The sequence below is a fragment of the Brachionichthys hirsutus genome, chromosome 24, assembly GCF_040956055.1.
Source record: "Brachionichthys hirsutus isolate HB-005 chromosome 24, CSIRO-AGI_Bhir_v1, whole genome shotgun sequence".
Classification (NCBI taxonomy): Eukaryota; Metazoa; Chordata; class Actinopteri; order Lophiiformes; family Brachionichthyidae; genus Brachionichthys; species Brachionichthys hirsutus.
In genome coordinates, this window is record NC_090920.1 from 4,667,885 (window position 1) to 4,680,384 (window position 12,500).

The 12,500-nt window shown below is 50.7% G+C and overlaps 2 protein-coding genes across 2 annotated transcripts in view; both read right to left on the minus strand.

Annotated features, from left to right (window-relative positions):
* The window catches only part of LOC137911869 (ankyrin repeat domain-containing protein SOWAHC-like), a 2,504-nt gene extending 1,305 nt beyond the window's left edge, over positions 1–1,199 (minus strand). The window contains exons 1-5 of the mRNA XM_068756214.1: positions 1,128–1,199; positions 949–1,048; positions 685–808; positions 221–401; positions 10–153 (exon numbers count right to left, since the gene is read on the minus strand). Coding sequence (XP_068612315.1) covers positions 10–153; positions 221–401; positions 685–808; positions 949–1,048; positions 1,128–1,199 — 621 coding nt within the window. The remainder of the gene's footprint in view (positions 1–9; positions 154–220; positions 402–684; positions 809–948; positions 1,049–1,127) is intronic.
* Positions 1,200–3,690: 2,491 nt separating this feature from the next.
* On the minus strand, positions 3,691–12,377 carry LOC137912015 (double-stranded RNA-specific editase 1-like). The gene is made up of 10 exons (XM_068756363.1): positions 12,287–12,377; positions 9,673–9,747; positions 7,408–8,342; positions 7,008–7,122; positions 6,452–6,620; positions 6,214–6,365; positions 5,960–6,128; positions 5,351–5,532; positions 5,079–5,257; positions 3,691–3,867 (listed from the first exon to the last, which is right to left on the minus strand). The coding sequence occupies exons 1-10, from the start codon at positions 12,375–12,377 to the stop codon at positions 3,691–3,693; spliced, it is 2,244 nt and encodes a 747-aa protein (XP_068612464.1).
* Between the last annotated feature and the right edge of the window lie 123 nt (positions 12,378–12,500).

A 12,500-nucleotide genomic window follows, 5' to 3' on the forward strand; every position in this document is an offset into this window, starting at 1 on the left:
CTGGACGACTTTGTCGCAGACGCGCCGGAACGCCTCGCTCCGTCGAGCCAACCGGCGCTCTTCTTCTTTCACCGCGAAGTGAAGCTTCTTCTCCAGCTGCGCGGCTTCGTCCTCCCGTTTAGAAAGCTTCTGCTCCAGACCCTTGCACCGTTTCTTAAAAGAAAGGAAGTAGTAGTAGTAGTAGTAGAAGTAGAAGTACGCAGCAGGTCTGCGGACCAACCTGGGCCTCCAGCTTCTCCCGCTGCAGCTGCTGGGCGCCGCGGCGGCGCCGCGCGGCCTCGCCGAGGCAGCGGTCCTCCAGGTCCTGGACTCTGTTCTTCACCGCGTCCAGCAGCGCCTCCACCTCAGAGACCCGCCGGGAATGCCGAGCTGCTCGACTCATGTGATCCTGGGCGTCCTCTCTGGGGCCGGGAGGTGTCAGAGGTTAACAGGAGGAAGGCAGGTGGTGATGATGATGATGATGAGATCAGATGACAGCGGGGCAGGTGGTCGGCGCATCCGGCTCATGCATGATTAAACGGACGCCAACCCGCAGGAGACCCACCCAGAGTCCGCCGCGTTAAGCGAGCTTCTCCGCGGCTAACCGGCTAGCTGTAGCTTCTCCGCGGCTAACCGGCCAGCTGTAGCTTCAACTACCCAAAACCCCGTCCCTCTATAACAAAGACAGGCGCTGAAAGGACTGACTTGAGCCGGCTGTTGGACCGGATGAGCTCCTGGATCAGGGTCTGTCTTCTCTCGGAGTCCCCCAGCATCATCCTCATCGTCGCCCTCAGGTCAGCGGCGGACTTCTTGTCCAGTAGAACCAAATCTGGAAAAATAGCGGCTTCAATAATAATCTTCCTATTCCACAAAAAAAACTAATCAAAACTGCGTTTGAAAGTGAGAGCGTTAAAGTGGTACCGTCTCTTTAAATCAGACTTTAGCGTGCTTTTATTTTGTGAATCTCACCTGAAAGGTTCCTGTTCTCTCCCGGGTCGGAGAAGTTCACCGGTTTGAAGCCGTGATGCTGCAGGAGCTTGTTCAGGTCGTCCCACTCCGCCTGCTCCTGCTGCAGACACAGAAGACGTGAAGACAAAGGGCTGGGGGGGACGGGGGGGACGGGCAGAGCATCGAGGCCTCAGCGCTACCTGGAACTGGCTGTCGGTCCACAGGTAGATAAATGTTCTATTTCCCGAGTGTGAAGCTGTCCTGCTGTCCATTCTGGAAAAAAGTCCTCTACTCAGGAGGGGGGGGGGGGGGGGGGGGGGTCAGACTAGCAGCCCCCAGGGCGAGATGAAAGTTTAATGCTAATGCGGCTGCAAGTTTGTTTTATCTCAATGTCTTTTGACATTTTAATTGTCAAAAATGCTGAAAAGGGTCAAATTTAAAAAACATTTCCAGAAAAGACCCCCCCCCCCCCGAATGGTACTTTCCCACGTTGTGCGTGTTTTTCCACGCCAGAGTCTCAGCTCGCTCCTCACTGCCTTCCTGTTGCTCTACCGCAGTAGTCTTTCCGCAAAACACGCCCACGTGACGTAGCAGACCAATCGTGACGGCAAACGTCATCTCTGGGCGCCACGGGACAAAACAAACCGACCTTTTACTGTTTGTAGCTAAGGGCTACCGATAGCTACGGGCTAGCGCGACTCTCCCACGTCAATGAAGGCATTTGCAAACTTTTAATTACTAATTAATCACTTATTTATATGCCACTCGCACACATACGTAATATCAACTTACCAAATCCATTGTTTTCACTGCAGAAGAAACAAACGGCGTGAAAGTAGCACCAGAAATTAAACGTCGAACTCGATTCTAAAATGCTCACTTTAGCATCACAGGCTAACGTTAACAATTTGCTCCTGTTCGCGGACTTTAAAAGTTAAACGCGTTGCTTAATTAAAAGTCGGTTTACCGGGCGATAGACTTTCCGTGCTCGGTTTTTTTTTCCGTTACTCCAGAAGAAACAAACGCTTAACGAACAGAAACATTGCTGTCGCTCCGCTTATTTACATTTTCCCGCACGAAACGCCACTTCCGCGTTGGGACGGTTCGTCATGACGTCATGGCGTTGAGCCAATGGGATGAGGGTATTTGTTCTTTTGCCAGTCAGCGTGTAGGATGCAGCCCTCCTACAAAATAAAAGACCTTTAAGATGGGTCCCACTCACGTGGTGTCACATAAGCCAACTGGGAATCAATGTGCAGAAAATCTGTCTATCCAGCTTCAACTGGCAAAATAAATGTTTTCTCTTGCGTAATAATAATAATAAAAACATAGGGATTAGTGGTTACGCCCTCTGGATAAAATGTGGCTCATCCAACAATAGGAATGAATTTAGCGAAAGATGAATCGCTGTTCATGAGAAGCTCCCGCTTGCAGTACAGTCACCGACCACCAGACGGCAGACAGACAAGCCTCTTGAAGTCACCTCTTAAATTGTGCAATAAATTAATGGCACATGAGATGCTTCTTCTGTTTATTAATTTCACCGGTAAACATGATTATTTTACGAGGATGCATCCTCAGACAGATCGTCTCTCACAGCAGTAAAAAACACATTAAAATGAAAGGAAAGGTCATCCAGCATGAAGGGAGGGGCGAGCCCGTCTCCCCGCTACACCGGCTCCACTGAGCAGAACATTAAAATGGAAACGCGGGCCTTGAGCAGAGTCGAGGGTCCCATTGACCCGAGCTGGAGGATTTATAGGTGATTATATCACTTTGAGCTCATTCATTCTAGAGTTTTTAGAGTATCTCCTCGATCATCGGCCAGAATAAGGATCCGAAAAAGGACATTTAACAACAAGCAGCAAAAGACTAAAGACGACTCGAGTAGCATTTATTAAAACGTCAGCGACTCTACAAGATTTCTATTTAGAGTTTCCATGCTTTACAGGTAGCGCTCATGCATTTAGGCCCCTCCCACAGGCTTGCTATAATGAGTACCGGTAGGTTCAATCGATGACGTTGTGCATGAACCAATCAGAACTCACCAACCATCAACGCATAGATGGTTGGTGAGTTCCTCCCTTTCTGAAAAGTGCAGCTCGGAAAGCGACGGCCCCGCCAGAGACCCGGGGGCGGGGCCTGAGAGGACAGGTGAAAACGTGCTTTGGGAACTCAGGTGAGCGATCAGCGGTTAAAACGAAGCAGAGGGATGTAAAAAAATACACAAAATAAATAGAATATAAAGAAACAAACGCGCTTCACATCTGATAAAAAATTAAAGAGTGAAGAAACGGATCCAGGATGTCTCTTATTTTTTTTATTCTATGCAACTTATTTCAACATTTAACTCTTAAACATTCAAGTAATAAATAAAATCCCTTTTTTCCCCACTGTGGACTCGGACTAAGCGCAACAGGAAATATTAAATACCAATATTTAAAATCAAAGGAACAGCTCGTGCTACTCGCTCCAAGCTTGACGGCAGTCAGCCAATAGTGTCACAGGAAGTGATGTCACGCACAAACTTAAACATCCTCCTGACCACAAACGTGGAACCGGCCTTTGCTGCGGAACCTTCGGAGGAACGTCTGACCACATGCCAGAAATTATTTACAGATTACTGATGCGTTCGTCCTTTGATGACCTTTCATGTGTCGTGCTGGCGGAGAGAGGCCAAGCAGGACGGAGCCCATCGGTTCCGACACCCAGTTAACAGTCCGGTTTAAACGGGCCTGTGACATCACCAGCCAGCGCGCTGACTCAGGTGGCGAGCGCGAACTGGTCCTGCTCTATCGGCTTCTTCACCCAGGCGCCCAGCCCGGCTTCGTGGAAGGCTCTGAAGAGCGCCTGCTCGGCGCTGTGGTACGCCGCCGCCGCCTGCTTGGCCTCGCGGTAGCTGCCGGGCGGCGCCGTCCTGATCCGCAGGGTGGAGGAGAGCTACGGGGGGGGGGGGGGGGGGGGGGCACAGAGGTCTGAGCTGTTCATACTCGCAGGACGACATTTAGCCATTGTCAGGGGAACCAGATTCTGTCGCAACAGGATTAGGGGAAAAACTGCTGGATGGATCTTAATGAAAAGAAATCGGAAGCTAAATGTGAGGCTAAATGTGAAGCTAAATCTGAAGCTAAATGTGAGGCTAAATCTGAGGCTAAATGTGAAGCTAAATGTGAAGCTAAATGTGAGGCTAAATCTGAGGCTAAATGTGAAGCTAAATCTGAGGCTAAATGTGAAGCTAAATGTGAAGCTAAATCTGAAGCTAAATGTGAGGCTAAATGTGAAGCTGAATCTGAGGCTAAATCTGAAGCCAAATCTGAAGCTAAATGTGAAGCTAAATCTGAGGCTAAATGTGAGGCTAAATGTGAAGCTAAATCTGAGGCTAAATCGGAGGCTAAATGTGAAGCTAAATCTGAGGCTAAATGTGAAGCTAAATCTGAAGCTAAATCTGAGGCTAAATCTGAGGCTAAATGTGAAGCTAAATCTGAGGCTAAATCTGAGGCTAAATCTGAAGCTAAATCTGAAGCTAAATCTGAGGCTAAATCTGAGGCTAAATGTGAAGCTAAATCTGAGGCTAAATGTGAAGCTAAATGTGAAGCTAAATGTGAAGCTAAATGTGAAGCTAAATGTGAAGCTAAATCTGAAGCTAAATGTGAGGCTAAATGTGAAGCTAAATCTGAGGCTAAATCTGAAGCCAAATCTGAAGCTAAATCTGAAGCTAAATCTGAAGCTAAATCTGAAGCTAAATCTGAAGCTAAATGTGAAGCTAAATGTGAGGCTAAATGTGAGGCTAAATGTGAAGCTAAATCTGAGGCTAAATCTGAGGCTAAATGTGAAGCTAAATCTGAGGCTAAATCTGAGGCTAAATCTGAAGCTAAATCTGAAGCTAAATCTGAGGCTAAATGTGAAGCTAAATCTGAGGCTAAATCTGAGGCTAAATCTGAAGCTAAATCTGAGGCTAAATCTGAGGCTAAATGTGAAGCTAAATCTGAGGCTAAATGTGAGGCTAAATGTGAAGCTAAATGTGAAGCTAAATGTGAAGCTAAATGTGAGGCTAAATGTGAAGCTAAATGTGAAGCTAATTTAGATCCCATTAAAGTTTGAGAGCGATCGGGATACGAGTGCGGATGATCGGCGTCCTCCTCGTGTGTTACCTTGCCGTGTAAGCGCATCCAGCGGCTGTAGAGGACGTGTTTGCAGAGGCGGGAGGGCCGACCCAGGTCGTCCTTCCCCGTGGTGGCGTTCACCACCTCCAGGCCTTGGTCTCCCGCCGTCCAGTTCACACTGAAGTTGGGGGCCCTCCCCGGCTGACGAGCCTCCGCGTTGCTTATCCCTGGAGAACCGGGAGACACCCAGCAGCGTTTTAGCTCAGAGGGGACAAACGGAGGACGCCTTCAGCGGGGTCAGTCCCCTCCCGTCCTCTCACCGCTGAGCAGCGGCCGGTTCAGGCTGAAGGGCCGCGGCAGGTCCTCGATGTCGGCGATCCTCTGGTACGTGGCTCTGGAGAGGTGGTCGGCGTGGTACAGGCTGCCCAGGATGATGCTCGAGAAGTAGAGGGGCTCGGTGAAGTAGCTCATCAGAGAGCCCTGGAATCCGACCACGTTCCACCTGAAGGGAGACAAATCAACCACTCAGGGCGCCCCGATTGAAGGTTCTCCAAGTCGACTTCCTGCAAACGACAGGCGAGAGTCGTCTGAGCAGACACACGACCCCCCCGCGGAAATCAGCGGAGTGGTTGGAGCTGACGCTCCCTGAGAATACAAATGTGCCTCCCGGCTCCGGGGAGTCCCGAGTGGCCTCCTGGAGGAGCCCAATCAGAGCCGCCGCGGCCGGCAGGCTGTTGACACGGAGATAATTCGCCCTCTTTAGACATGCACGTAATCACCAGGATCCCCGCTGCGCCGCCGAAACGCTGCCCCCTTCGGCACCTCGAGTGGGCCTGCAGGGCTAAATAGTGATTAATTTATTCAGACGTCGTGCCCTTATTTTGAAGTCGCGCGCCAGCAGGGCTAGGAGCAGTTAGCAGCGAACTAACCTGGCAATCTTGTCACTGCAGGACATCGTGAGCAGCCGCTCCCCCTGCAGGACCCCGTCCCACGTCTGGACGGCGCTACCGGACCGGACCGGGATGGTTCCTTCACCGGACTCGATTTTGGTGCGGAGCTGCCCACGGGCCTTTCTGTTCGGGTGCCTGTCGCCCTGATCTGAGGCCGGATGAAAGCGAGCCACGCATTTAGAGACGGGGGGGCTAAACCTCCGCCAGAACCAAACCGAACTCCGTCCTCTCACCCTCCACCCCGGCCTCATGGGGCGAGAAGATGCGCGCGTCTCCACAGGGGGAGGTGCTGATGTAGAGGTGGAACTGGACGTGCTGCTTCAGCCTGAAGCCTTGTCTGTCACACCTGGAGAAGATGGATTTATGGCGCTCCTCTTCATGATTACTGCAGACACACAGGGGGGGGAAACAGATTTAAAAAAAAGCCTCCATCCTCTTCCGGTGTATTTCACTTCCTGTCCTCCGACTCACCTGAGGAAATGCTCCAGCTGAGAGTACAGGTACCTGATGAGCGAGCGCCGGGCCACAATCTCAGCATGGCAGTCATTGAGTGCCAAACCTCGGTCGCTCATGTATTCGCCGTTGATGCACTTCGTCCCCGTGGAAACGCAGATGACCTCGGCCTCCTTCACGTCAGCTCCTGCATCCCACAGAGCAAAGATCGTGGCGTCAGCACGCACAGCCCTCAATCAAAGGCCTCATACGGAGGACGTTAAAGGTGGACGGGGAAACAAATGGACGAGATGGTTCAGTACCGCCGGAGAGCTCTGGGGGGCAGCGTAGCCGGAATGCTAGACAAAGGCCCACAAAAACAATGACGAAGAAAGACGTGACGGGACAAGCAGAAAGTACAGTAGTAGTATAAATAAATCAATCAAACCCCGTCATCTTACCTGGAAGTAGCATTTTACTCATTCTATTTGTTTGCTCAAGAATAAATACCCCCCCCCCCCATAAATACATATTAAGCGGGGTCAGTAAACGTCTAGCATGAAGCGGCTTTCCTGACTTAAAAGAAGCAAATTACCCGTTGTCATGACGACGCCGGCCAAAACCTTCCGCCGAGCGTGCGGCGATGCGAAGCCGTCCGTCAGTTCGCCGAACTTGCCGACGACCAGACGAGAGACGGCGTCGGCCAGGACCTGAGGAGGGCGCTGGTCAGTAACGTAGACGCTTTGCCACGGATCGGTTTGTGCGTGGAACAGCTTCCCCGTTAAATCGAGCCGGTTCCTCAGGTGACAGAGATCTAACACGGACGTAAACGCTTTGCTCGCATGTGGCAAACGTTCGATCTGTGATGCAGTAAGACGATTGCTCACTAAGACATTCTCTACCTAGGAGTAGGCTATAAGCTAATTCTAGTGAACAACGTGAACGCAATGAGGTAAAACGTGCTCTTTTTTTGTAGTGCTCTTCTCCTTGCTTACCTGTGGTAGATGAAGCTGCAGTCCCTCGCGCGGTATTGGTCGACTTGATGGCGCCTGATCCGGCCGCATGTTAAACAGAGCGGACAGCGCAGCCTGGGCAGCCCGGGCCTTGGCCAGCTTCTTGTTCCTCCCAGAACCCGGGAAACGGCGAGCATCCACCACCACGGACATGACGAAGTTCTTGGCATGGCTTTCCCCGCTCTCAGACACAAAGTCATATCTCAGGCCAGGCCGCAGCTCGTTGAGGATCATGACCGGATTCTTGCTGCTTGTTGGAGAGCTGAAGGCGGAGGCGGCTGCAGGCGAGGGTGCTTGGAACAGGTTTGGAACAGGGGAGGGCAGCGATGGGTACTCGAGTCCTAGCGAGCCGAAGGAGCCGTTACTGTTGGACGGGAGGTAAAATGGGTCGTCTAGCGGGGCCGACGTCTCAAAAGCATTGAAGAGCATGTCCGGAAAGTCCGCCTGGTCGGAGGTGAAGTCCGTGTGCACAGACAGAGTCCGGCCCATGGCCATGTGGGCTTCAGATGCATTGGGGAATTGGACAAAGGAGCGCAAAGCCTTCTCTGCAGCATTCAGTTTGGCTTTCTTCTTGGTAGGACCCGAACCCTCGGAGAGCTGCCCATTGACCTCCACAGTCATGACAAAGACGGGGGCGTGAACTGGCCCGGTCTGAGACCGGAGTCTGTACTGGAGCCCCGGCTTGATCTCATTCAGCTGCATCAGGGCATTCTTGGGCACAATGGGCCCGGCGACCTTCTTACGCTTCTTGGGCCTGTACTTGGAATGGGAACGCCCATTATTGCCCTCCTCTAAGGGGCGTTTCCTCCCACACCCAGCGCTCCCTTTGGGGAGTTGGGCGGCGCCAGCTGCTACTCCCCGTTTGGAGTAGAGGTTGCCCAAGTTCCGATTTTCCTTAACGTCTGTGCTGCAGGAACCTGCGGAGCCCAGAAAGAGTAACTTACAATGTTATAATCTTACAATGAAAGGTAGAAGACTCGAAACTGAATTTGTACAAGTGCATTTTCGTTTCTTTTTTTTGGTGTAATCAAATTTAAGCTAGACCTCGTAGTCCGACAATGAAATGCTTCAGCTAATTGTTGCAGAAAATGACAAAAGAACTAATTCTCCTCTCGGACTTTGTTCCTCAGAGGGTCTCCTGCGTTTTGGGAACACACACCAACAAAGGTCCCGTTAACAAAGCCGATGGAACTGGATGCAAATTTCCATTTATAACATCCTCCAGCAGAAGCGTGATGGTTACTCCTTTCGGTGCTCGGGATAGAAATAAATCCGATAAAATGCAGGTAGGAGCTGGAAAATACCAGAGAAACACGATTCAACACGTAAAAAAGAATCACGTCAGAGATGTTTGCTTTGATGATGTGCTTATTTTAAATGTCTGCTGGTACAAGTTCCATCGCGAGTCGCATTTCAACGCATTCAAAGTGGAACAATTGGTGCTGATGTCTCGGTGCCTGGACAGAGTCTGGCGCTCGCTGAGAGGAGGATGGAAATGAAACATGAAAAACACGTCGGGGACGGTGATTATCGGTCTGCTGGGGAGGAGAGAACATCCTGTTATTGTTACTCGGCACAAACGGCGAGCGGGAGCCTCCATTTGAAACGATTCCGGCACATCGAGCCGCAAAGTCGACCGTCTGGCGGCCCAAACGTTCGGTTTGAGGTCAGCCTCGCGGATAATTTCATCAAAAAAAAGCCCTCGAGCGCTTCCATAACCGCGCGTCCTCTCGACTGGTTTCTCTTTGGCTTACACGGGCTGCAGGGACAGGATTACCGCCGTCTGAACACGAATAGACGCGTCTCCTAAAGAGTTAGCGTCGGGTGCAGAGCATCCGACGGCCAATCACAAGGCTTAAAGCCCGCTAGCTCCCTTCAGTCTGCACTCGGCCGGCCGGCAGGTTCAATCCCGCCTGAAAATTGAATTCCCGCTTCAACTTGGCGCCTGATCGTATCATTTCTGCTAATGAATAGCCAACCTGTGAATAAATCTTTAGCATCCAGAACAGCCCCACCAGATTAAAAGCCTTCTGTGTTCACATCCGGAGTGAAATCTCACGCGAGATGCACCCTGACCCCGGGATTAGGCTCAGATCCGTCCTCCCGAGCTGCCGAAAAAGAACCGGTCGCTCATTTTCTCGGACAGCTGAGAGGAAAACAAAGGGGCGGCGGCACACGCCTACACACATGCACGCGTGCATCCCACACACCCGCGTTTATGCTGTATTGGGACGAGGAGTGACTCACTCATGCTTTCCACCGGGCCCCCGTCTGCATCCAGGAGCCTGCGCTGGTTCCGAGGAAGCCGTGCCCCGACCCGACCTGCAGGAATCACATAAAGCCGAGTGAGCAAATGGCACGAATGGACCAGAACCAGGTTATCATAGCTGGACGGGTCGTGATGAAGTATTCAGGAAATGTTGGGAATGTTACCGGGAACAGATGAGACCATTTTGGTGATGATGGAGAAGAGATCCCGGATTCTGGAGCATTTTGAAACTTTCGGTAACATTGCAGTCAATGGAGCTTCAAATTGCGTTCCTCAATATCTCGGTTGATTATTGACCAACGTTCATGGAATTTGACACGGTCGTGTTGGGTGGGGGCCTCTATCCCACCACCGAATTTCATCCGGATTGGATCCAGAATGGAGGCAGAAAAAACATTAAAAACCCAATTTCAGGATTCAAGAATCAGCTCCGATTTTACTTTTCCTGGTTGGTGTACAAAGATACCAAGAACAATCTAGATTTCTAGAACCTTTTGGTGCTGATCCAGATCACCGTGTGGACGGTGTAAATCCAATCAGGAGGGAGAATGAGCTCCTTGGCGGAGGTCTGCGCTCCTCATCGCCAACAATTTGAGTGCAAAACATTCATTCCACAAATTAACCATCAAATTGTTCAAATCAGTTTAATAAAAGAAATAAAAAATAATTTCAGAGTTGCAAAGTTTAAATTTTTGTTCTTGGGAAGCAGCTTCGTGTGACTTTTACCAAGTTGCTCGGAGCCGGAGGATGGGGGGGGGGGGGGGGGGGGGAACTCATTAAAAATATAAGGATGTAAAAGAATGAATGGCGTCATTGACAACTTCTGACTAACTTGGCAGCGAACACACACAAACACACACACAAACACACACACACACACACACACACACACACACGGATCGCTGCTGAGCCCGCTCCACGGTTCTGACACTTCAAAAGTGAAAGTCGTAACGAGATCACGCAGCGATTTGACCCGTCCGGGGAAGCGCAACGGACGCTTCAAAGAGTTTTTAATCCAACTCGTTCATCCAGATAGGAAATCTGACGTTTAATAAATCATGATGCCACATGAATATATCATTACAAATAAAATACACACGTATATAAATGTTTAAGACTTTATTTTTTTCCACTCGTAGCTCCATTTCATCCTCAACCAATGAGCGTCTCTGGTTTAGAGGCGTCTTCTGTCTCTCACCAGCAGCAAACATCAGACGAAAACATTTTCTGTCGGAATCATTGAATATTTTTGAACTTTTTTTTTTCTTACATCTTGAAAACTTTGTTTAGCAGAATCCTGTGACACTGTTTTTTTTTGTGAAGACCTCCATTAGGAGGGGGGGGGGGGGGCCTCCGACGTGACGCAGACCAGGATGCAGCTGCATCACGCGTCGCGTTGGGCGGGAACATATTAGCCTTTGTAAGCTAATTAGCGCGCCACGACGCGACTGCTTTAAGGCAAACATTGAGAGCTGCATCTTGTATTCTTTTGTTTGCCAGCATGTAAATGCGACATTTTGACCTTTCGACCTTTCAGTAAACTTTGCTAAACTCCTCGACTAATTGCCCGACCAAGCGGGAACGCTTATTAACCCACGCCTCTCTGGAAGCTTCCGTTTTTACATAAGTGGAACTTTTTCGCAGTCTCCTGGAAGCTGCGTGGAAACGCAACGTCGGCCGCGTCACAAGGAAACTGCAAAGCCGTCACTGTCCGCCACGCAGGGGGAGGAGCCAGCGAGGCCACACGCACGCCTCAGGCGGGACGCGTGGAAATCTTGAGTACGATTCATACGTTAAAGAAACGAAGAAACGACATTAGCTGCTCGCTGCACGTAGAAAGTAAACCCGAACCTGCCTCCATGGCTGGTCGGTGATCTTTGATGGACAGCAGGGCTGGAGGAGAGTTTGGCTTATCAGCAAAGCCGAAGCTGGGGGGATAGGAGGGGGGGGGGGGGGTCGGCTCCTCCACATCACCGAGCAGAGATCTGCGGTTGCGTCCCTCGGTCGCGATGCTTCAACGGAGCACATCGGCTTATAGCTCGTCGGAATTCTCTCCGGCGCCCAGTAGATTCAACTGACACTTCAGTTCCTCCCGTCGGGGGGGGGGGGGGGGCTGGGGGGGGTGAGATGAGTATGGGATGAGCAGGGGAGCTGGACAGAGGTCATTTTCCATGGACCGAACGCCTCCCAGAGTGAGTCCAGTCTCTCGGTTAAAAACTAAATTCTCTGACGGACTTCTGGTTTATATATATATAAATATATATGGTGTATATATATATATATACACCATATATATATATATATATACACCATATATATATATATATATATGGTGTATATATATATATATACACCATATATATTTATATATAAACCAGAAGAAAAGGACCGAAACAAATTCAAGCTGCTTCCTGCATTCAAAGAAAAGGATAAAAAAAGAAACTACGATAAACAGACGGCAGATCAGTGATGATGATGATGATGAGCCGAGCCTCATCATCATCGGCTCAGCTTCAACAAGTCTCCCTCCGGGCTCCGACGTGAGAATAAAACCCAACACCCCCCACGGGGGGGGGGGGGGCAGAGGGGTACCTTTGCGCTCGGCGCGTCTCTTCCTCCTCCTCTTGAACCTGCGGCGGATCACGCAGTAGCAGGCGGCGGCGGCGTCCAGCAGCAGAGCCATGTTCCCGGCTCCGATGCTGCTCCGGGTGGAGGGTGAGGGGGGGGGGGGCAGCCAGTCTCCCAGGAAGCAGTCAGAGAGCCGCTGGCACATTGACACGCCGTGGTAAATGGGCTGGGATGTCTC